This window comes from Manis pentadactyla, chromosome 5 (assembly GCF_030020395.1).
Source record: "Manis pentadactyla isolate mManPen7 chromosome 5, mManPen7.hap1, whole genome shotgun sequence".
NCBI lineage: Eukaryota > Metazoa > Chordata > Mammalia > Pholidota > Manidae > Manis > Manis pentadactyla.
Genome location: NC_080023.1, coordinates 154318228 through 154343079, shown reverse-complemented (window position 1 = coordinate 154343079; position 24852 = coordinate 154318228). Strand labels below are relative to the sequence as shown.

General features: G+C 53.8%; 1 protein-coding gene across 1 annotated transcript; it reads right to left on the bottom strand.

The window, feature by feature from the left end:
* Positions 1-6007: 6007 nt before the first annotated feature.
* Positions 6008-24191, bottom strand: BPIFB3 (BPI fold containing family B member 3). The gene is made up of 16 exons (XM_036900957.2): positions 24135-24191; positions 22405-22530; positions 21542-21698; positions 19328-19432; positions 18744-18884; positions 17247-17310; positions 15470-15530; positions 14641-14732; positions 14327-14506; positions 12678-12731; positions 10640-10810; positions 9759-9826; positions 8489-8531; positions 7697-7760; positions 7088-7164; positions 6008-6313 (listed from the first exon to the last, which is right to left on the bottom strand). Exons 2-16 carry the CDS (start codon positions 22514-22516, stop codon positions 6278-6280), a joined length of 1425 nt encoding a protein of 474 aa, XP_036756852.2. The 5' UTR covers positions 22517-22530; positions 24135-24191; the 3' UTR covers positions 6008-6277.
* Positions 24192-24852: the final 661 nt, after the last annotated feature.

Below are 24852 nucleotides of genomic sequence, written 5' to 3'. Positions count from 1 at the left end.
GGAGTGTTATGAGATTGGAGGGGTGAAGCATGCTTTTGGGGATGAGCTGCTCAGCCTCTAGGAAACCTTATTTTGCTGCCTCTGTGCCCTTGCCCTCTTCTCTCTCTCCATCAGCTCGCTCTACCCATTCACCAGTTTCAGAGAATCATTGCTTCCCATCTGAGCTAAACTGTGAATGTGGCCTCCCATCTGGGCCAAACTGAAATTGTTGGCTTCAGCCCCCTCTACTTGTGCACCCTCTTCCCTTTTCCCTGCCCCTGCTTCTCTTGAAGTTCACAAAGCCCTGCAATTTTTTCCCCATTCCCATTTGCTCCTAGAAGAATATCATAGGCAGTAATTTATACTAGAATATGAAGGACTAATATGTGCAAGAATTTTTTTTTTCTAGCTTCCTCTCCTCATACTAACCCTATACTCAGAGAGTTCTGTGTTCAAGGAGGATAACCATTGCCCATTAAAAAGATGGATACCAATGGAAGGATTTCTGGTGAGCAGCTAAGGAGTCTCAGGAAGGTAGCCAAGGTACCAGGTACCCAACAATCCCTGAGAAAGATGAGTGCAGCTCTGTTCACCCATGTGACTGGTGTGACTTAGGCCCTTTTGTTGATTCCTGAGAGGTTCTCCTGGCTATACCCATGTTGCAAACAAGACAGCTGAGGCTCAGAGAGGGGTCACCCTGATGGGTCTCTAGCCTGGGACTCTCCTCATTGCCTCCTCAGGCCCTGCTGCCCAGACACTGAATAGGGAAGGGGCTTCTCCTTACCCCCCTGCAGGAGGTCCCTGCAGCTCAGTCTTGAGTGGTCCTGTTCCCCAGGCCCTCAGCTTTTGGCTGAGCCTGGTCACAGGTCAACCTTAAATAGCAGCTGGAGCCTGAGCCCAGGCCCAGAGAGGGAAACACCGTGTAATTACTAGAGACCGGAATCCAGATTTGCTTTGCAAATTGGGCATTGAGCCCCAAAACCACAAAGGTTTGCGGTTTGCAGCTAATTCTGAGCTATGTTCAGCCCCGGATGGTGTCACATGAGCTGGGGTTTATCAGCCTCTGGTCTGGGCACATTCCTGAAGACCCCAGCCAGGCTTCCCGATGGGGGAACCACAAATACTTACAGATGCACCAGGGTTTCAGGTGGCCTGGGCTGACAGGAAGTGCCCAGATTGGACTCAGCATCAGGCTGACCAGGTTCAAACCCTGCTCAGCCCCTGACTCACCCCATGACCTTGGGCCAGCCGCTTCCCTTCTTTGTTCTGCTCATTATTTCCATCTGTTAAATGGGTATAATACCTGCTTCACAGGACTGATTTGAGGACTCAAGGAGATGAATACGGATCTGACTCTTCACACTTGGGGCTGCTGTGGAAAGAACAAGCAGATGGGCTTCTTTTGGCCTGTAGATGGTTTTCTCCCAGTAGTTTATCATGGCATGCTCATGCATACAGCGAAGTTGAAAGAATTGCACAGTGAACACCCGCGTACTCATCACCTTACACCTGCCAGCTGCATCTACCATTGACATTTTGTTATACTTACTTTACCATATTAATATCTACCCATCCATTCATTAATACATGTTTTGAAAAAGATGTATTTCAAGTCACAGGCAAGTACACTTCCCTCTAAACACTTCAATGTATATGCCACGGCGAGTCTTCCCTTTAGATGTAAAACTTACATTCAGTGAAATGTACAAATCTTGTGTTTACTTGTTGAATTTGACAATCTTACACAGCCATGTAGCCCACACCCTTATTTCAGTGCAGAACATTCCCATCACTCCAGACTGTTCCCTCCTGCCCCTTCCTAGTCAATGCCTGCTCCCGCCCCTCAGGGGCAGCCACTGCCCCCTCGAGACCTGCTGGGACACACAGGTCATAGCTCTTCCGTGGCATCAAGGTGGATCTGCCCCCACACTCAGCCTGCTCCTTTCCTCACACAGTGCTGCTCATTCCTTTCACCCCCTCCCCCGGACTCTGTCTCTGGGCCTTTGCACATGCAATCTCTGCCATAGAGCACCCTTCTCTGGACTCCACTGATCAAAATAGTGCAGAAATGCCAGCTGCTCTGGAAAGCTTTCTGTGACAACCCCAACCCCCATCCTTCCTCTGGACCCCCCAGGACCCTCTGCAGCCCGTACTGAGATAGTGTAGCTCTGGGCAAACCAGGCCTGTGCCCCACTCCTAGCCCAGCACAAGCACAGATGCCAGAGATGCCAGAGTAGCGAATGAATGAATGAATGCTCTTACTCTCCACTGGGTGGGGAGTTCCCTGAGTCCTCCTTGCATCCTGTCTCCCAGCCCCAGCCAAGGTCCTACCTCTGTTTAATTGATGTCACCTCCTCCCTGCCCCTAGCAGGTCCTTCTGAGAACTCCTCTGGAGTGAGGGGGCATTTATCTCTCCCCCTTAAGGCCTGCCCTCAAGTCAGGCTGAGAATAAACACGTTTCCCTGAACTCTGCCAGCAGACGCTTCCTCCATCCTCCCTGGAGGCGGTGGGAGTTCCGAGGGTAGGCATGGCTGGCATTGAGTCCTGTCAAGCTCACTGTCACCACCGGTCCCTGGGCCAGCCCCTCTGGGAGTCAGTTGCCTCATCTGCAGCGGGTGCATTGATGGAACAGGCTTGAGAGCTGGATGTGGGTTTGAATTCTGCTGGCTTTTCTCTCTCGCCTCTGTGTCTTTGGTTTTGAGATGGCGACTAGAACAGCACCCCCTTGAAAAGATGTTGTGACGGTCAAATGACTTGACCGTGTGAAGCACTGAGAATGGGGCCCTGCACACAGCAGGCACTCAGAGGGTGGCATTTTTATCCTCATCATCTCGGGTCCCTGCTGGCTCTATGTGGCAGCAGGTCTGAGGAGGCCGTGAGGGGTGCAAGGAGGTGCTTCAGCCTAGCCCTTGTCATCTGTGGGGCTGAAAGAGCTCTGGGCAGGGACCCCGAGAGCCCTTGTCTGCCCTCCCCACCCCAGTCATTCTTCCGGGGCCTCAGTCTGACCATCTGAGAAATGGACGTAACCACACTTCCCAGCCGGGTTTGGAGGATTACATAGGAAACATCCGGAATATGCCAGAGCCTCTTGGAGGCTCAGTAAATAGTAGCCCCCCACCCTGCCCCATAGTTCACCATTCCCTGGCACTTAATGTGGTATAGATATTTGTCAAACAAATACCATTTTAGATCGAAATACAATGCAAAGAGGGCAATTGTGCCTTCCCCTGCAGGGACCAACATGCACTGCAAACTATAGAGGGCAGCGCACACACGAGGGTGGTTAGTGCCAGTCACACAAGGCTCTGTGCCCATCCTCAGTCCTGAGACCAGCCAAGCCCTGGTGGCCATGAGGCCAGCCTGCCCCCTGGGGCCCCAAGAGGATTAATGTAGCTCTGGCGCCAGGGAGATCACCAGGGCTTAGCATCCGAAAGGTACCTTTGTCTGGAACTGAAGCAACCAGGCCCTGGGAGGTGACTCACCTGAAGGTGACTCAGTCACACAGGGGGCCATGTGAAGGGCTCACGCAGGGGGCTGAGGGACCAGGAAAAAGAACCAGCCCATCCGCTCAGCCCTTGTCTCCCTCATGAACCACCACCTGCCTGGGCTGCAAGGGGGCTGCCCTGTGGAGGGGCTCTCTGCATGTCCCACTTCATCCTCCCACCTCAAGTGCAAAGGTTCAGAACCTGGCCCTGAGGTCAGAGGGTCAGCTCAAATCCTGACCTTTCCACTTCCTAGGTGGGTAGCCTTGGGCAAGTCACTTTACTTCTCTGTGCCTGTTTCCTCAGCTGTAGAATGAAGGTAAGAATAGTTCCTGGAAAGCAAGGTTGATTCAATTCAAGTAGTTGACGGCATAATGTATCTAAAGTACTTAGAACAGTGCCTGGCACTTTGTAAACATACAATAAATGCAGCAAATACTACTTTCACATCACAGCAACGCAAAGCTCAGGCTTTGGAGTTAGGGTCAGAAGGATCTGGCTCAAATGCTGGCTTGGCCTTTTAGGAGCAGTCCAGTTCCATTTCTCTGAGCCTGTTTCCTCATGTAAAATAAGGTGATACCACCGATAATGGTTGCTATGGAAATTGAGTGAGCTAAGGGGTGTTGATCATCTAAGGCAGTACCTGGCATATAGTAAGTCCTCTGTGGAGGGGAGCTGCTCTCACTGCTACTTTGTGCAGCCACAGGACTCACCACGCTGAAGCAGATACCATCCCCGACCTTGCAGAGCTCTCGGTTGAGAAGGAAAATGGGACAGAGGCAGTGACACTGCCGTGTGGCAAATACAGTAATGGACCCTGCCTACAGCACGGTGAGGCTGGAGGCTGCGAGTGCCCTGCCTATCGAGGGATGGTAGGGGTCTGCCAGGTGCTCTTGCGGGAGGAGAAATGCGCCAGGAAGGGGGAAGAGCCATGCACATCCACCGTGTGCCAGGCCCTCTTCTCGGCACTCCACGGGGACTGGCTCAGCCAATCTTCAAGCGACCTGTGTTCCTGTTTCACAGATAAGGAACTTGAGGCACAGAAACAACTCTATTCCCTTCCATGCTCCAGGAGGAGGAATCAGTTGAGGCCAGGTTATAGGCAGCCTTGAACGCCAACCTGGGATTTGGGCTGATTTCTTGTTGGGAGTGAAAATCCAGTCCATAAAGGGCTGTTGGGGGCAGGGAGAGGTGGTCAGGTGAGGCCAAGGATGGGCTGGAGGAGGAGGGGTGGGAGAGGAGAGGGGGCATGTGTGGTCCTCAGGAGAGATGAGGAGGGCGGGCTGGGTGAGGGTGGAGAGGAGGGAGCAGGCACGAAGACACGAGGAGACAGAACAACGCAGCGGTGACGCAAGCAAACTCGCACTAAGGGCTCCCTAGGGGAGATCACCATCCTGAGAGCTGGTTAACCCTCAAAGCCTTATTACGAGCATCCCCAAGGGACTGATGAAGAAATCAAGAGTCAGAGAGATTGAATCACTTGCCCAAGGCCACACAGCTGGTTGGCAGCGAGGATGGGATTGGAACACAAGCAGCTAATTCCATGCCACTCATCTAACCCTGCACTGTGCTGGACAGGAGTCAGCAGATGCTGGGAGTGAGAAAGGCATCAAAGGTAAGTCCCAGCATGTCACTCAGCACTGGGCCTGGCATGGAGGAGCTGCCTGTAAGTGTAGGCTGAGTGGGAGGGAGGGAAGGAGGGAGGGAGGGAAGGTGGATGGACAGACGGACGGGTGGATGGGTAGGTGGGTGGCTGGATGGGTGGAAGGATGGCCACAGAGTCATTCCTATTGGCGGATAAACCTCCCAACGGGCTCCAACTCTCTTCTGTCCCCCCATATCCTCTAATTCAGTTCTCAGAACTTCACTGGCACCTCTCCACTTGGGCTCACCCATAAGCACCAATTCAGGGCCATCCCCCAGAACCAAGGATGCCCATCCTGGGCAGTGGGGAGGTCCCTAGGACTGACAGGTGGGGCCCCCAGGTTCCCATCCCAAGTCTGTGTGGCCTCGGGCCAGCCAGGCCCCGCTCTGGTGTGTTTCCCATCCACACTGTGAGCATTTGGCACTGCTCTGTCCTGAGGTCTGTCCTGAAGTCATGGCTGATGTAAAGATCCCTCCAGGGCAGCACTGGGTCTCACTCATCCTTCCTGGAGCACTGGCTCCTTTTCTCTCTGGAAAACTCCTATTCACCCTTCAAATTTCAGCTCAGACATCACTTCTAAGGAGTGTTCTGAAGTCAGACAGAGACAGACAGAGCCTCAGACAGACTCAGAGAGACAGAGTGAAAGACAGGGATATTTAGACAAATAGAGAGTGGAGAAGGGACGGGAGGCAAGAGAGACACAAGGAACTCGAGGCAGAGGTGGAGGGAGGCAACACAAGACACTGCCCAGGCCAAGCAGGTCATTCTGGGACACAAAGCTGTAGTGACTAGATCCCAAGTCCCCTTGCCTCCCAGAAGCCCCTGCCAGGAGCCCAGGAGGACACCCTAGGCAGAAGCCAAGGTGGCCCCGATGTGCCTGGGGAAAAAACCGGCCAGGAGATGCTGAGATAGAGGAGTAGTTTATTGGAAGCTCAGGACTTGCCACTGAGGCCCCGAAGCTACATCTGAAGCAGAGTCCTGGGGTTAGCCTTGCAGTCCCCACCCCAGACTGGGGGCAGAGCCTCAGGGCCAGAGCACCTGGCTGGGCCTAGGTGGATAAGGGACACTAATACTGTCACCAACACAGGCTAGAGACTGGGAGGGAAATTGAGGCGGACTGGGGAGGTGGACAAGGCTCTGGTAGTCAACAGGGAGGGCTGGCGACTGTCTCTCAGCCACAGCATGGCACGGTCAGCACAACGGCATTCTGCGAGGAGAAGCGTTCTTGGTTAGGCCCTTGGAGTTCTTATGCCCCACACCCTTGCCCTCCTTCCCTGCAGCCATCTCTGTGTTCCCCCGTGCCCTGGGGTTGGCACTGCATCTGGAACACAGCAGGCACTCATTGAATGAATGATGAATGATGAATAAATGACCTCCGATGCGGAAGAGGTCACTGACTTTAGGACTTAAGAAATCCAAGTTCAAGTGCCATGTCTTCTGCTTATTTATGTATGAACTTGGACCTGAAATTTGACCTCTGTCAGCCTTGGTCTTCATCTGAGAAATGGGTACAGAATTCCCTGTTCTGCCCACCTCCCAGAGCTGGTCCCACAGTTGTGCTGGACTGAAAAGGATTGTGAGGTCAATATTCAGCAAGAAAGTGCCATGATTTGTTAGCCATGCCTGCCCAGGCACAGGATGGGGGACAGACAGACATGTAATTACTATCCCTGGACCAGGGGAACTGTGATTCTGTGTGTGAGTCTGAGACTCCATCAGGCATGTGTCTGAATTCAACAGGAAAGAACTCTGTGACTGATTGATAATGTCTGCCATGGGTAAGTAATACAGAGATGGGAGCACATATGTCATATACTTGCCATTCCTAAGTTAAGTGATTTGTAGTTCCTTGAGCAACTTAGAAAATGGTACAAGGGCAGACCAAATGATGAGGCAGAGCATTCCCCTAATGTGTTTGAAGCAGGGCTCTCCAGGAACAAGCTTAACACCCATCTAGGTCACACCTACAAAGGAAACTCACCTCTATGATCTCCAGGACTGCATTGGCAAAATTGACATTGAGAACCTTAGGCAGGGGAATTCCAACTTCCAGGTCCACTGTGAGGAGGGAACGATTGAAAGCAAAGATATTTGGGGGGAGGGTGGGACCTGCTGATCCTAATCTACCACTTTCCTTGAGCCAGTCATTTCTCTTCTTGGGAATTTAGTTTCCCTTATTGGCCAACTCCTACTCATCCTACTAAACCCAAATGAAAATGCTGCTTTTCTGTATTATTATCAGTAGCTCCCCTCAGGTTCTGTTAGTGTGAGGTTCTGTCAGTCCCTAGCATACCCTGTGTCATCTATATTCTAATCATTTGTTTATATGACTATTTCCTTCTGGGTTGTGAGCTCGAGGACAGGGCCCAGGCCAGAAAGCTCTCAAGGCCCAGAGTCTGGTGTGATGTAGGTACCAGTCAATCTTGTTTGAATGGAAACAGTTAATGCCCCGTTTCTGCATCTTAGAAATGGGGTTAACCCCTCTCCAGCCTTAGTGTCTTCATCAGAAAAATGGAGAGAGGCGACAGATTCAACAGTCCCAAGTTCAGATGCTTCGTATGTCCAAGAAGACAGCAAAGGCCAACCATACCATTGAGCTTTGGCACATATGCCACCCGGACCACGTCACTGAGCCATTCTTCCAAACGGGATGCCTGCAACAGAGCACAGGGAGGACGGGGAGGTGGGGCTTCACAAGGAGCAGCACAGCCCTTCCCACAGAGGGGATCCCGCCGCCCCAGCCTCCCCCACACCTGAGCACACAGCTCCTGGTGGGCACAGGCCTGTCCACAGTGACCCTAGTGGGGACTCTGTGACTTAAGCTGGCTTCCCTGGGGCCCCCTGAGCTTGGAAGAGCTGCCTTCCTAGAGGAAGGATCTGTGGGGCCTAGACGGAGGCAGTGTCTGGGAAAGGAGGAAAACATGCCCAGCTCCAGCAGAATTCTGTGGGGTCTGATCTTAGGTTCCTATCACTTTAGGAACCCTTAAAGTGTTCTAGAACCTGGAACCACTATGAGAGTCCAGAACCTCGATACTCTGGAGAAGCAGGAAATGAAGGGCTCTGTGGGGCTCTGAAATGTTAGAACTTTCTGAGTTCAGGAACCTTATAACTTGTGTGAAGTTCCAGCATTTTGAACAATTGTGAGATTCTAGACATTTACAACATTGTGAGGTTCCAAGACTTTGGAATAGCAAGGGATTCACTTTCCTAAGACGGTGACTACACACACACACACACATGCACACCCACCCTGAGGTGTGCCCACTCTGGCTTGCTGGAGCAGAGCCCAGATGGAGGCCAGCTCAGTCATATGGCTCCTGATTCAACCTGCCTTTTTTCCACCCCTACCACCTCCACGCTGCTCACGTTCTCAGGAACTTACATCAAAGGTGTGGACCAAGGAGGAGGCCAGCTTGACACTGAGCCTGGTGGAGAGAAGAGAAGTGTCAAGGGGCCCGGGCATCTGCCACACCACCTACCGATTGGTGCTCTCCCCACCCAGCCCCCACCTGCCACACCCTTAGCTCTCCAGGATCAGGAAACAGGGTTATAGGCCCAACTCTGTTCTATCCAGCCTTGACTCAGAGACTGTTTTCACACCTGTAAAATGGACCAGGAGGGAATCTAACCTCCTTCTGAGATATCATGACTACCACCTCTGACTCCATGGCCCTGGAGCCTGGTCTGACTCCCAGTTGTTGCCTCTGGGCAAGTGGCTGAGCCCCTCTAAGGAGATGCCCTCCCATAGACCAAGCACTGGACACAGGGTGCCCTGCATCCAGCAGGTGGTCACTAGAGGCAGCAATCCACTGAGGGACCAGAGCTGGCCCAAATGCAGGGCCAGGGCCAGAGCCTGGGTACACATCTCTGTCTCCTGAAGGGCTGGGCCATGAGCTGCCACCAGGGAGCTGGGATGAACCCGGGCAGCAGGTGAGGTTATAAATGGGGCAGCAGGGTGGGGGTGGGGGTTGTAGAGGGACAGTAGTAGCCTGAGGGGCCTGTGGGGGACATTAAAGTGGAGGCAGGTGGGCACTGGGTGTTTACAGGTCACTATAGGCAGATCCCAGAGATCCCTGGGAAAGCCCCCATGTGCAGGGGAGGAACAGGCAGGCCCCAGGCCATGGCGAGAGCACTGGGCCTGGGGAGTGGAGGCCCAGACTGCAAACCTACATCCGGGAACAGCCATCAGTGTGAGCCTGGGCTTTGCAAACCATAAAATGCCTGCATGTGTAAAGGATGGTCATCAACATCGTCATCTCAGTATTATGATTATCAAGAGGCTTGGTTACCACAGTCGTGGGGAGGTTAGGGAAATAACTAGTCCACATGAAGAACAAAACATTTAAGGACAATTATATCTGTGGTTAGCGTCTGGGCTGATAACTTGGGAGTCTGGATTCCATATCCTGGCAACAGGTTTATCTCCCGGGGCCAGGTTTTGAGCAGGTGCAGTGGAAGGGTCCTGCTCTGGATCCTGCTTCCCTGAACCCCAGTCGTCTCATCTGTAAAATGAGTGAATGCAATCCCCTCCCTGGGGTACTGGAGGCAAGAAAGATGTTGGGAAAACACCTGCCACTTAGTTGATGCTCAATAAATAGGAAGTGGTTCCAGTTGGTCCCTAATTCCTGTTCCTAGACAGGATCCCACATTACCGTTCCAGGGACAGGGAGAGGTGCAGCTTGGTGGCTGAGGGAGCCAGCTGGGCATTTAAAGTCATGACCTGCATGGAAAAGGCGAGCAGTTACCCCTGGAGCTGACAGGTCCGCCTTGGCCGGCAGATGGATTCCCACCATCCGTGTGCCCCACTAACCCCTTCTGCTTGGGTCTGTGCTGGAAGTAACTTGGTCTGGTGTTCAAGAGCCAGGGGATGAAGGTGACTGTGCTGTGTTAGAGGGAGCTCTGGGGCTTCAGGAGCTTGGAGCGACCTTCAGTCCTGCCTGCCATGGGGCGAGGGAAGGTGCGCCCAGTGAGGTGTCACTTGAGCTGAATTTTGGAAGGGGAGCAGTTAGCCAGGGGAGACAGCACGGCAGGTGGTGGGCCCTGCACAAACAAGGCAGGGAGGTGGGACCTGGAAGCCCTGAGTGACTTAGGCAGGAGGGCATCGAATGCCAGGCTCAGGGGCTTGGCCATGGGAAACCAAAGCAGAGGGTGAGCAGGGGAGGGACATGCCTGTACCCAGATGTGTCTTTGGGAAAACCAGTGGAGGTGGGGTGGAGGGGAACGGACTGGAGGTGAGGGTCCAGGAGGAAGCTGGAGGGTCGCCCAAGACATATCTAAGCACAGAGGCTGGGGAGGTGGGGAGTCTTTCCTGAGATCCTGAGGAAGCACTGGGCCTGGTCAGAAGTGTGATGAGGAAGCAGGCAGGAGCCCGAGTGGGCACTCAGGTCTCAGCTCGGATGGTGAAAATGAGGGAGGGGATTGTGTCACGTGGGCCCCCACCCTGAAATCAGGGGGAAGGCACCCTCCAGTAGCCTGGCGGAGGGCAGCCCTGCTCAGAACCCCAGTGCTGGGCTCCCAGCTCTTGTCCACTCACCCCGTTCAGCTCAAAGAGGGGTTCAGGTGTCCTTTTAGGGAGGTAGGACAGCACGTGGATGTTAGCTGGGATGGAGACTATAGCCTTCTTGCTCTGGAGCGTGACCACCGGGGCTCCCTTCACTTGCAGTGAGAGTAGGAGCTTCTGGCCTGGGGGCAACTTCCCCAGCGCCTGGAAAGGTGGGGGCACAGAGGGAGACGTGAGGGCATCTCAATGCTCCACTAAGAGAATTGGTCAGCCAGCCGGCAAACACAAGTAGAGCACCTAACGGGCACTGGGCACCAGACAGGCCCCCCCGAGAGGCTGACAGGTGGGGAGACATCAACCCCTAGAACAACTGAACCAGACTCTGTCTCACTTAGAGTCAAAATCCCCTGAGGGCCACAGGCCCTACATGATCCGTCCTCTGCCCTCCTCTCCCATTCACCTCCCACCACTGCTCCCGCCCACTCCTCTCCAGACTCATTGGCCACTTTGCTGTTCCTCCAACCAGCCAGGCACGCTCCTACCTCAGGGCCTTTACACTTGCTATTCCCGCTGCCTGGAAATGTCTTCTCCAGATACCTGCATTTTTTCCCTCCCTCACCTCCTTCTGCCTTCAGCTCAAATTCCATCTCCTCAGCAAGGCCTTTGCTGAGTACCCTGTTTAAGAACACTACCCCCGGGCTCCTAGTCTGCTGCTGGGGCTCCATTCTCTTCTGCTGTCTGGCACTGTGTACAGTCTAAGTGTGCATTGTTCAATGTCAATGTCACCCAGAAGGGTAGCTCCTGGAGCACAGAGGCTTTTGTTTGCTTTTCACCTTTTGCCCCTCTGCATGCCTAGCACCAAGCACAGAGCCTGGTCCATAGTAGGTGCTCAGTGAGTATTAGTTGATTGAATCACACTATCAGGAAATGCTAAGTCTCATAGTCATGACATCATGGAATTATATAAGTGGGGGAAGCCAGAGAGTCACAGGAGCTTAGCATCACTTGAATGCTGGAATCTGGGGACCAATTCCTCAAGCCCAGATTCTCAGAATTGCAGGGTCATAAAGACAGGGAATCACCAGATTCCACCTTCACGGATCTACAGATTCTGAAGCCATGGAACCAGACTCAGAGCGGGGGCCATGGGGCTCTGACTGCTAGAACAGAGGCTTCATCCTCCGGAGGCAGAGACAGGTCCCGCCTTGGAGCTGGAGGGACAGGCTGGCTGGCGGACCCGTGGGTACCCCCTCTCCCACCTCACCTTCCCCAAGCCTCTCCCTATCTTCTTATGACTCCTGCCCTCAGGAGGTTCTTCTGAATGTCTAGCTCCAATCTATCCCTTGCCTAAGACTCCTATGCCTTTCAGCCAAGGGCTCCAAGAAGCAGAGGCCGCAGCCACGCCCAAGAGGGCCGATAGGAATCCCTACCTTCAAGGATTCAGAGTTTGTCCTCTGTGCCTCCAAACTCAGCTGACTCCTCCACCCTCTCTGGGGGAAACCCAGACCTTCTGGGCCTCATTCTAACGTCTATCAGAATCTGCTGTTATATAAGGACCTTGTAGTAATCATTTCAACTTCGGTATGAATTCAAATTCTCCCAGCTGGAAAGTAGCTGGTCCAGCCCCAGTTGAATGGACAGCAAAGCTGAGGCCAGAACCTGCAGTCACGTACTGATTGATGCCCACTAGTAAAACTTCCCTGAACCTTCCCTTTCTCTTCCCTCTCCAAGGCCAGTGCCCTGGACCCTCTCTGGGGGCAGAGAGGACCAAGACCCATGTGAAGGCAGGCAGTTGGAGGGAGGGTGCTTAGTAACCTGGAAAGACCCTCCTGTCCCCTGCATGGCATAGGGACAAGGACCAATGTCCAGTTGACTTCTGGGGCAGTTAGCCTTGGTCCTTTCCTCTCTAAGAAAAATCTGCTATCAGGAAAGAATAAGGTATCGGTCATTCACACTTTAGTGTGAAGCTGGACGCAACATTCGGATAACTGTATTGACAAAGATTCCAGAGTCCAGTCTGACTCATCAGGAAAGAGCTATAGGGATCAAAGCCAGGGAGAGGGTCACTCACCTCAGGGACCAAAGCTGCCAGGTCTGTAGTTGTCAGTGGGACACTGCTGGGAACCTAGAGCCGAGACCAAATGCAATGCAGGGTGAACAGACACAGGTCAGGGATTCCTCAGCACACAAAGTAGCCCCACCTCACCCCACCGCCACCAATTACATAACACATTTCTACAGAGGCTCACATTCCTTATATTTGTTAAAGATGAGCACATACTACATGCCAGGCACATGGAAAGGGTTTTGTGTACCTTCACTCATTTCACCTTTACAACAGCCTGAAGAGGTGGGTGCTGCAATTACTCCCATTCTACAGATGGGAAACCTGCGGCTCCTGCTGGTGAGTCACGACACAGGATGTGACCTGGGCAGGCTAATTCCAGCATTTTAAAACTATCTGCCAGAGCTCAAAATCTGAAGGCCCAGGTATCTGATGCTAGACATTTCTGCCTTTTACCCAAATAGTCTTTTAAAACATTGTGAATTTGTTTCCAGTATTTAGAAGTCAGGAAATTTCATATAAACTTTATTATAAAATTGGGTAAAAAACTGGAATATCTGGTCACACTAGGCCTTTACCCTATCTCATTGGGGGTGCTGAGTGACAGCTGCCAGAAAAGTGGTTCCATAGTTCATTACAGTCCCACCAGGCCAGCTCCTCCTGTTCTGCTAGTCAATAACGGCCCAGTCCCCATGGACCCTGATGTCTGAGAGACCTAACTATACAAGTCCACTTCTCACACGGGATAAAGAGACACACTCTCTCCTGGTCAGCGAATTCCCAGACACTCACTCAGCACACAGCTATCACCCCACAGAGGTGGACAGCACCAGGACTGGCCTCTGAGTTTCCTTTCTCTTGCCATATACTCATACACAACACATACAATCCACAATCCCAGACACACACATTCTCACACTTAGAGCCTCTGCCTGACTATGACTACTCCCTCCCTCCAGCTAGAATGTACCTGCCTCCCAGCTCAGGGCTCTGTTCTAACCACCCACAGGCTTTCAGAGTGCTCTCTGGACCCCACCTGCAGGAAGTAAGTGATCAGCCCCTGCTCCCTAGGGCCTGAGCTGCAGGTGGGGGGCCCAGGTGACTCAGAGCTCACTGACTTTGGAGAGGGCTAAGACCAAGAAAATGCCTCTGAGGCTTTCCAGACATCTGCGAGTGTGTAAGAGGGCCAGGATGGAAGAGATGATTCTCAGAAGCTTCAGAACAAATGCCCAAGTGACCTTTGTGTAGTCCAACCCTAGTTTTCTTCTCTCCCAACTCAAATCTGGTCTTGAGAAAGCAATGGAAATGTTAGCCATTCACACTTTAGTATAAAATTAGGTTCTGACTAGAAGGGCTCATCTGGTGCAGGGATGGAAAGTTGGCTGCATTTCATAAGCCAGTTCTGACCAACTGAAAGTAACTTCCTGGAGTTCCACATTGAGACGGATTCAGGGGTCCCATTCAGATGTAGCCAAGTAGACAGCCATAATCAATTAGCAATGTCTGCCACAAGAATGAGTGGTCATGCACATGCTATCACCTTGTCCAGCCCTCTCCGGTTATAGAGACGAGGGCCCATCAGGGCTGATTGGTGCTGTGACTGGGCCATCACCAGCATTGCCAAGCCACACCAGGGCAGGAGCTGCTGTACTCACCTGCTCAGGGGTGATGTCTATGTCGAGGGCACCATTGGTCTGCAGGAGCCCAAACATGGTGTTGAAGAGGTACAGAGGCACAGTCACCTGGGATGTGTGGTCCTCCTTGGGAGGCACCTTGATGGGTTTGGGGGGCTTGGGGAAGTCGATGATGTCACCAGCTACGCTCTTCACGATGGGCTGCAGGGACAGGAGAAAGGGCATGGGAGTGTCAGGGCTGCTCATCCACTTGGCTTTGACCCACTATCCTCACCCAGCCTCTACCAACACCCCATCCCATCCCCAGTGTGGGCAGGGCCTCAGCGGGCACTCACATTGATGTCCAGCTCTATGTACTGATTAGAGATGAGAGGCAATGTTGCCAGCGAGAATTCCACAGACCCCAGAGCCCCAAGGGGCACTAGGCCTACATGGAGAAGGAAGGAGGGAGAACGACCAGTGAACCCAGCCCCCAATGATAACAGACCCTACTTCGATTAGGGAGTTCCTAAGCACTCTACTAAGTATTCACTTGAGCCCTACTCTCATCCCGATTTTACAGATAAGGAAACTGAGGCTCAGACAGAGGAAGTCATTAGCCCAAGCCTACCCAAGCCTCAGAGTGGCAAAGCCAGGATTCCTGTTTTCCAGACCTGGTGCCATTAACCATTGCTCTCCTGCCTCACACAGCACCACATATAGAGACACGTCTGCCCCAAGTTTTCTATCCTTTTCCTGCTTATGCCTTTTCATATTTTTCAAAGCCCTTTTGTGAACACAGGAGGCATCTGTGTCTCCATAAGGTTCAGAGAGACTGGGGGCCACTGTGGCTGTGGGGCCTTGGGTTCTGTAGTGAAGCTCTGGCCTCAGTCATCACGTCTGTCTGCCTTGTGTTTCTGGCAGGCCCAGACACACCACAGGAGCTCAGTAAGTGGCCCAGAGCCCCCAGCAGATGGAGGCCTGGATGGCTCCACGGCTCTGAGCCCTGCTGAATGGGCCCCAGCCCAGAATTCCACTATTGCGCTTCCTTGTCTGTCTGAGCAGGAAGTGAAAGGTCCTAGAATTCTGCCCCTTCCTAATTCCGCTGGTACCCCCGCTCATTGGTGTAATGGGAGGGAGGGGTAGGAGGAGGGGCAAAGAGAAGGGGGTTGGACCCCAACTTACTCAGCACAGTCCCCAGGAGCTCGTTCACCACGCCCAGTACACTCTCCACCACGGGGCACAGCTGGGTCGAGGAGACAGGTGTTAGGAAAATGAGAACAGGCCCCAGCCTGGTGCAGGCGACTGCTGCATTTTCTTTAAATGATTGGCAATGTAGCCCCAAGGACCAGGGCAAGGCAGAATGTGCAGACAGACCTAGGGCGAGGCTTTGTGGGGGCATGGTGAGAGGGGCGCACAAACAGGGGCAAGGAAGGGGCTGAAGCCCAAAGAGTCAGAGGGCTGAGCGGTGGCCCAGAGGGCCAGTTACATGGGCTTCCTCAGTCAGCCTTGAAGGGTGCTCCGGGAATGGGGGAGACACATGTCAGAGGTCGGGCGGACAGGGCCCTCCCTTGAGAAGACAAAGGCAGCTGCTCCCTCTGAGGTCTCAGGCTCCTGCTGCCAGCCAGGGGGGCGCTAGGAGCCCTGGAATGCAGACCCCGAGGAGGGGCCTCCTCTCCACTGGGAGGGTCAGAATGTAACACTGCGTGTCCAGGGCCCCTGCGCTGTGAGAACAGGAGCAAGGGGTTCATTCAGCTTCCAGAATCCCGAGTCCGGGGCCACGGAATCTGAGTCCCACAGCCTGCCAGAGCAGAACCCTCACACGTGACCCAGTCTGGCCCCTTCCAGAGCTGGAGCCAGAGAAGAAGGGCAACCTGCCCAAGGTCACAGCTATCCTCAGAGAGCCAGGAGGAAGCTGTCTTTTCACTCAAATGTGGGGCCCAAACTCCAGGGTTTCCGGGGTCAGGCGTGTCACAGAAATGAGAGACCAGAGGGACTGTGGTGGGCAAGGGCAGCACCCCCTTGGCGCCAGCCAGGTGTGACCTGCAGGAAGGAGGTGCCGAGCGGCCGGATTGGCTGATTGCACAAGAGAAGCCAGAAATCGGATTGTTAGAGAAATCTCCGATCACTAATGCTAGTAATTAATGCTTATTTTTAAAACCTCTTGGAGTCACGCAAAACCTGTTTTGCAGCCAATTTTCCTGAAGAGCCCAGTTAGAGACCTCGCTTTAAATGGACTCACCATACCTGGGATAAACCTCAGCTGGGGTATTGCTGCTGAGAGGACACCCCTCCCTGAGCTTTTCTGCTTGGCTTGTTCAAGCCCAGGGCAGTTTTGCCAACCCCAGGCCCCCACGCCCTTGCTACCTCCACAGGTTTCTTCACCACCCATTACTAGCTATGTGACCCCAGCAAGCCCTGCCTCATGCGAGGGGGCTTTGGCCAGACCAACTTATCTCAAGTGTGGTCCATGCCCCCTGGTGGAAGCCACTGGTGGGCCATGAACAAGCATCCTTGTCCATGTGTTCAACCTATAACGTATTCACATATATATGTGTGATTTTCTGGACATGATTGCCAAGCACAGGGCTCAGTTTAAAGTCACTGAATGACCCAATTTTAATTTAAAATGACTTTAAAGAAAGATATAATCAAAAGTAATGCAGGCAGTAAAGAAAAGGAATGGATAAGTAAGTAACTGGGATTTGAGAGCAGGGGACTCAGGTCACCTAGAGCTATAAACTCAGGATTGGAAGGCCTGGGGATGGATTGTGCCAGCCCACCTCCAGACTCACAGGCAGCACCAGGGAGACCGGCAGGCGTGCCAGGATGGGATTACCCGGTGGGCGTGGAAGGCAGGAACAGCCTAATCCTGACTGGAGCCCAGGTTTACTCAAAACTGGGGGAGGAGAGGTACAGCTGAGGGGGTGGGGCACGCCTGGCCCGTGGTCCCCACACTCACCAGTCCCGGTAGCACCTTGAGGAGTGTCTGTTCTACGACCCCAAAGATCGGTGCGGGCAGCAGCCTGGGCAGAGTGAGAAGCGTGAGGGTGTGGCCACCACCGGGGGGGCAGCATCTACCCAGGGGACAGGGCAGGCTTGGTTGGCACGGGGGGCTATGGATAGCTCCTGTCTCCTCTCTTGGTGGGGTTGGCTGTGACTTGGGGGACCTGGGTTTAAACCTTGGCTCTGTGTCTCCACTGGAGCCAGGGAATGATTTCACTTTCCCCATCTGTACAGTGCCTGCCTTCTAGAATTGTTGCTGCCAAGATTAAATGGGAGTGCGTTCATGACTGGTATATGGTCTGTGCTCGATATATGTCTTTTCCCTTTGTCCCCTCCAACATTTGAGATATTTGGGCCTAGAACAGCACCTGGCTTAGAGGAAGTATTTGATAATATTTGCCAAATGAATGAATGAATGCATGAGAGGGTGGCCTAAGGATGAGAAGTGCATGTAGCTGGGCTCAGGTCCGTTTGGAGACTAGGGAGGTACAGAGCAGGGAGGCAATCACAGAACACGGACACCAACACCATCCAGGGCTCCACTCCCTCCAAGGCGCCCTCTAGGCCAAAGGAGCAAGATGGAGCCCCTGGAATTTAAGGAACCCAAGACCCCACCTGGGATCCTTATTAAGGCCCTTCTAGAGACAGGAGCAGCCCTAGTTCACCCTGGTCCTGGGAGGTAACAGAGAGCTGTCTGATTACCCGTCACCACTCAGGACTACCCATCAAAAATGGGGTGGGAGTGCGGGATCTGCCTGGAATACATTAATTAACAGGGAAGAGGACAAGTGTGAGGCACAGGTGGGTGGATGCAAGGCAATGGAGAAAAGCCATGGATATGCATCCAGAGACCAGACCATCTCCACCAGGCCTCAGTCTGTTGGTATGACCCTGGGCAAGTCCTTTGCCCTCTTTGGGCCTCGGTTGTCCCATGAGTGAATTCCACACAAGTGTAAGGGATAGCCACTGAGTCTGAGCAGTTGGGGGAAGAGACAGATATAAAGGTTCCAGAGCCTTTTTAATCACTGAAGTTAGGTCCTTCTTATACATTTGCGGACATTGGGGCCTAGACTGGGAGGGGGTCCTCTCGGGTCACATAGCAAGTCAGAGTCAGAGCTGGGTCTCTGATGTGCTAGAGCAGGGCCTGAGATGCCCAGAGAGTGTGGGCCCACAGAGACCTGCTCTATCTGGAACAGGGGATAGCAGGACTGGGAAGGAGGGGTGGCCAGCAGCCGTCCAGGACTGAGGAGTGCAAGCTGCGGGCTGGGCCAGAGTCCCCGTTCTTGTTCTCGGTGAGCCTCAGTCTACCGACTGAACCCGCGGGAGGCTGGATGAGTTCAGGCCCCGCCCGGCCCGCGGGGGCCGCTCCCGCAGCCCCAAGGGATGCTCAGGGCTTGCACCTGTGATGAGCACGCGCAGGTCTCGCCGGGGCAGCTGGAGCCTGTGCACTCACCCCGAGAGCAGGCTGATGTGGCCCAGGAGCGTGCTGCAGCTCTTGAGGAGGAGGATGGGCGTGCCCCGCGAGCTCACGCCCAGCGCCACGCGCGACGACACGTTTACCTCGGCAGCCAGCTGCAGGAGGTCCCCCAGAGGGCTGCGGGACGGGATGCTGGGGGCGTGGCCAGACTGCAGGCCCCACCCGCCAGGGCCACGCCCACCCTAGAGCTGAGTGGGCCTGGACCAGGGGCGGGTGGGGTGGCCCTAAGAGTGGCCCACCCCTACTCCCCTTCCTTTCCCCTCCTCCCTGCCTCCCCACACCCTCTTCCCCTACCCCTTCCAGTGAGCCCCAGGCAATAGCGTCTCCTGGGAGAGTGAGATGGAGTCTCTGGGGATCAGTGGGTTGGAGGTCCCTGGGGAGGGGTTGTGGGGTGAGGTCTAGGAAGGAAACAGTAGGGTGAGAGTCCCTTGGAGAAGTAGGGTGGGAGGAAATGGGGGGGCAGTGAGTCAGGGCTGAGGGGACAACAGAGTAGGGGCCCCCAGTGGACAGTGCGGTGGGCTGGGGAGCAGTAGGGCAGATGTTCCTAGGGGCACACTCACCCGGAGCCGTGCAGGCCCACCTTGGTGTACAGGCTCAGTTGCACCCCCACACCAGGCAGCAGTTTCAGCGACACCTTTGGAAGTGTGAGTTCCTCAATCTTTAGCCTGGGATGGGAGTCAAGACAGGGTTGCTCACTCCCAGACGCCCTCCAGTTTCTGTCCCCTATGCCTGGACCATCCCAGACCAGGCAGCATCCAGAGCCTGTCTTCTGTTCCCCATCCCAACTCTAAGCCATAAAACAAACTATAAGCCCATTTATGTCACTTCTCTGGATCTCAGTATCTTCATCTGTTAAGTGGGGCAATACTATTGCCCACCTCATAGGGATGTTGCAAAGAAACAGGAGACATAATGTAGGTACTGAAGTTGGCACAGCATATGCTCAATAAATGTAATAGCATCATCTTCTTTCAAGGCTCAGTGAAGTAAAGTGTTCTCCCCACCCCATTCCCATGGCCTCAGCCATGGGTCAGTCTTTAAACTGGATCATTGCCTCCCACCCCCAACCTCCAAGCTTGTGCACGTGTAACACAGCTCCCCAACAACTCCGTCCTCTGGCCCTTTGCCCAAGCTGTTTTCTCCATCTGGAACACCTTTCCCTTGACTTTCCTTCCACTCTGCATCTGCCTTCAGCTAGCTGATTCCTCCTGGCTCTGCTGATTTCAGCTAGGGCGTCCTCTCCTCCAGGAAGCCCTCCCCCCTGCTTCTCTGACTCAGGCTCCTCTGAGCAGCTACCACACCATACCTGGGCTGCCTTCATCATTGCCGTGACCTCACAGAATGGTCACTGTTGGGCTTGGCCTCATATTGGGGGTTCTTTGAAGCAAGGAGAATATCTGGTGCGTTTCGGAGGCCCCATCCTCATCCAGCAGGAGAATTCAACAGTAGGATGGGGACCGAATCTATCACTACTAATGGTTGTTAATATTTATTGAGCATTTACTGTATGCTAGGCACTACTTTAGCTGCTTGACACTGATCAGTTAATTCTGCCCAGATCAGTTTAGCTGCCCTTAGAGCAGTAAAAGCTGGACCACTCAAGTCCCAGCTCTATCACTAACTGATTGTATGACCTTGGGCAAGTTGCTGCTCTGTGCCTTAGTATCCCCATCTATAAAATAGGGATATTGACAACACCTACCACAGAGTGAGACATAGTGATCCTCAAGAAACCAGCAATCTTTCTAGACATCCGTTGGTGTTTTGGGAGGTGAACATCCATTCCCCTACTGCTCCCAATGCCTCATTTCCTCCTGTGCAGGGGCCTGCTGCCCACACCCTGTCTCCTGGTCTTCAGCTTCCCTGGGAGTCTGTTGTTTGACCTTCCCCTGATTCACCACCTGCCATGGAATGATTCCCACCTGCCTGGGGCAGGCAGTATATGGCCTGTGATCAAACATCCAGACACCCCCAACTTCCTACTGCATGAGGTTGGCCGATCCCTTTGCTGCCCAGGGCCTCAATCTTGTCACCTGTTAAGCATGTAAGATTTAATAACTGTTGATAACAGTCCCACTTCTGGATTCCCTGGGATAATTCATTTATAATGCTTGACACAGTAAACCCTGGCTAGGTGGTCATTAAGTTATGACTATGGGCAATTAGGTGATTTCATTTATTCATTCATTCAAAAAAAATTTCTGAGCATTCTATTATGTGTCAAGCACTATTGATGATACTGCAGACATGGCAGTGAACAAGCCAGATAAAAGTCCTACCCCTCCTGGGGTTTATAATCTAGTAGGGGAGACAAGATACAAACCACTAAAACATAGGCCGGGCAGTGACACAGCCCCTGGAGAACCTGAAGATAGGGAAGGGGAGAAGGAGGGGCTGGTTAGGGCAGGGCTCTTTGGAGCAGACCCCTGAAGGAGATGAGGGAGGCAGCCATGCAGATACCTGAATTAGCCCAGAGCCACTAAGCAACCTGTCCAGTGAGGTGCGCAGTGAGTAACTGGAACTGACCCAAGAGCGAGAACCCTCCATCCCAGGGGCCTGCTGCCCTTCCTGTCTTGCCTGACACACAGCAGACTTGTTATGTTCTGACTCAGGTTCGGAGACTCCTTTTTCAGGATTCCCTACATCACCCCACCGCCTGCCAACAAAGGAAAGAGAGTCAGTCTCCCCTCTGTAACTTGAAGCAAATAAACACCAGCCTTGCTGTAGAACACACCAGAAATGGGCAGTTGAGAGGCCACACTGTGGGGACTCACCCAGAGACCCCCTCCACAACGCCAAAAATCCCTCCATAGCTTAGCAGACCGCCTCCTCCGAGCAGCCCTTTGGAGCCTAGGAGGCCCTGGTTCACGGATGTGACCGTCCCCAGCACATTCTGTAGAACAGGTCCCCCAACCAGTGAGTTCTGGATGGCTGCAGAGAAGCGGGGAGGAGGAAGGTTCATTTTACATGGGGAAACTAGGGCCCAGAGAGGGGCAGAGACTTGCCCAAATCACACAGCAAATCAGGTTTGGGGCCAATAGTATGACCAGGACTCCTGACCCTGGGCCACCCTCTAGCACTGAAAGGGAGGGCAGAGGCAAAGAAGGGAGGCATGCAGCCACCAGGGCTTGATCCAGATGGAGGAGGCAAGCCCTGCTCTTCCTGGACGCCCCTGGTCTGGCTCTGTGAGGACTGTGAGAGGGGCAAGACAGAAGGGACCACCTCGTGGAGGATGGGACAAGCTGGGGTGGACACCGGAAGCATATCCCATTCACAGCTACCCTACTCTATCTCTGAGACTGTCACACTGGGCAGTTGGGCCCCAGAACACCAAATGCCCAGCAGAGTCCCCCCCCACGAGCAATGTGGGGTAGGGACAGTGGCCCAGCAAGCCTCCCCTCAACCTCAACCCCGCCTGTCCTGATCCCTGAGGCCTCAGCCCGCATTGCCCAGCCCACCACTCAGAGGAAGGAGAACTGACCACTCATGGGAGGCTGCAAGCAAACCTTTAACTGCTCAGGGTCTCTAAGCTGTTGAAAATCTCAACCTGTCCTTATCTCTTCCTTAAAGCAGAGGCTCTAAGCATACCCAGGGATCTTTTGCTGGACCCCTCATAGACCGCCCACCTCGGGCTCACCTTTGCCAAGTTCACCCTTGTCAATCCGAGCGAGCGTGCCCACAGTCTCAAGCAGCCCCTGGCACGGAGTCAACAGACCCCAGAGGAGAAGCAGGGACCAGATGCCCAACATTGTCAGAGGCACACCTATCAGGGGCAGGAGAAAGAACTCTGAGGTACAGTGCATGTCCAAGCCTCTCCCCTCCCCGTGCCCATCACCAGCCTGGGGCCCTCCCATCCACCTGGCATGGCTCAAGTGCAGCTTCACTCCCAGGAAAGCCCTCTCCATCCAAATGCAAGCCGCAGCTAACACGTGCACAGCCCGGTGCAGCTCCCATCATCACCTGGAGAGTGCCTCTACAGTCTCCAGGGCAACTTCCGTTGGCTCCCATTTTACAGATAGGACAACTGAGGTCCCGCAAGGGGAAGGGACTTGGTGGAGGCCCCAGAGCTAATCAGTGACAGGCCAGAATTGAAGCCCGAGTCTATCTGACTTGAAAGTCTTGATCTTCTGCTACCCTGGTGAGCCCAGGCTGGACTCTGGAGAGAGAGCTACGGAGGGGCCTCCCTTCCCGATGGCAGGTTGGGAGCTTTGTTTCCTGGGTCTGCTTTCACATGAGGCCGTTTCAGAAGGTATAGCTGGTTGGGGACACCCAACACTCAGACTAAATGTGTCCCGTTTCTCTTCCTCCCCCACCTCCATTCAGAATGATGTTGAAAGGAATGAGATGGAAGGTGAGAGCATGGTTCACTTACTAGTTTCATAGAATGGGACTCTTTATGGAGTTCCACATCTGCCAACCCAAACATATACCCCTAACTCCTCATGTAACCCCTGCTTACATCCTGCTTCCCACTGCCCTCGAGTTAGAAGCCAGGCTCTTTGCCATCACCCACTAGGTTGCTGCCTGTCTCTTTGACCTCCTTGATCTTAAACACGCCAAGCCCCTTCCCACCTCCAGGCCTTTGCACATGCTGCTCCTTCTGTTAGGAAGGCTCTTCCTGTGGTTCTTTGCTTGACTGACCACATCCTTCAGGTTCTGAATAAATGTCACTAGCTTAGAAAGACTGTCTAAATAAGCTAGACTGCCACTAAACACCACCAAAACATGTATTTGAAGGTGCCATCCCAATTTGCAATTGTGCATTGTGCTGTGTCCTTGTTTGTCATTTCTGTAAGCTCCACAGGGCAGGGACTGTTTAAGGGCCTCTATGCATGGCTGTGTGCTGGAAGGAATGCCTGCTGAGGGGCCAGGGCCGTGGAAATCCAGCCCCACTTCACTTGCCAACCATTTACCCTGGTGTTGGCTGTGTTTGCCCTGAGAAGGCACCTCTTCCTCATTTGCACACGGTACGGATGGGTGCCATATGACCCACTAGCAGTCTCGGCAGTGTCTCTCTTCTTTTTCCAAGATTCTTCCCAGCATGGCTCCCTGTAACCTTGGAGTCTCTCACAGAAGAAAATATTTCCCCAGTGGGAAATCAGTCTGTTTCTGTGGCTTAGAGAAAAATGGGCACCCCTAGAGGCCTGTCCATAGGACAATTCTAGCCTCAGCCCACCCATCCCTGCCTTTGTCCCTCTCTGAGCCCCTGTTTTCCCATCTGTCAAGTGGACTTTGTCTCCCATCACCCTCCAGGTAACCCCAGCGCCCTCCTAGGGTGAAATCTTTCTGTGCCCGTTATTCAGATGGGACAGCAGGATGATAGCGGGTCAGTGGTTGGGGATGTGAATAAGGCCAGGGTTGCCTTACCCGCTCCTGTAGCTGCACGAGGGGTGGGTGGAGGTTCCCAGCCTCCTGTCCGCTCCTCCACTCTCTCAGGCCTGGGGGCAGCCCTTATATGCCCACAACAGCTCTGGGTACACAAAGGGGGCACCGTCGCCAGAAACCCGTCAATGTGTCATGTCAGGAGCAAACTGTGGTTTTTCCCTGCAGGCATGGGCTAAGCCTTCCTTCTTGGGGGAGAGTGAAGGGGGGCTGGGGTTGGTGTTCAGGGGCAGGAGCGAAGGAACCAGGGCTGCAGAGGCAGCACCTCCCACCAGAGCTGGGTGAGGGGGGGGCATTCAGCCCACCTATGGGGTCTCCCTCCAGAGTCCCCCAGGGGCCATCCTGATGGACAGAATCCACCCTGCCTCCCCACCTACCCCAACTAAGGCTCAGGGAGAGACAGAAGAAGCTTAAGGCTGCTGGGTCTTCGGGCCCTCTGCCCTCCCCCCCTCCCACCCCAGGCCTGCCCTAAAGACAGCGTGGCCCTGGAGAGAGGAACTCTGGGCTGGCCTGGGGGAAGGGTGCATCCCCACCCTGAAGGCCCAGTGTCTCCTGGGCTCCTGAGCAGGCTACGTTCCCCCTTCCTGAGGCAGCTGCAGGTGGCGATGGAGCAAAGTTCACCCATTCTTTTCACAGCAGGCATGTGTGCAGCCCCGCTGTTGGCTAGGTGCTGAGGATTCAGTGGTAAATGAAAGAAACAAAT

Excerpts from the sequence above, each read along its gene's own strand:
- BPIFB3 (XM_036900957.2), bottom strand. The coding sequence starts at position 22,516 with ATGTTGGGCATCTGGTCCCTGCTTCTCCTCTGGGGTCTGTTGACTCCG. Across the intron at positions 8,532-9,758 it reads CTCTCCCTGTCCCTGGAACG|GCTCAGTGTCAAGCTGGCCT; the intron begins GTAATGTGGGAT and ends TCTCTCCACCAG. Across the intron at positions 7,165-7,696 it reads ATATGTGCCAAAGCTCAATG|TGGACCTGGAAGTTGGAATT; the intron begins GTATGGTTGGCC and ends CCCTCCTCACAG.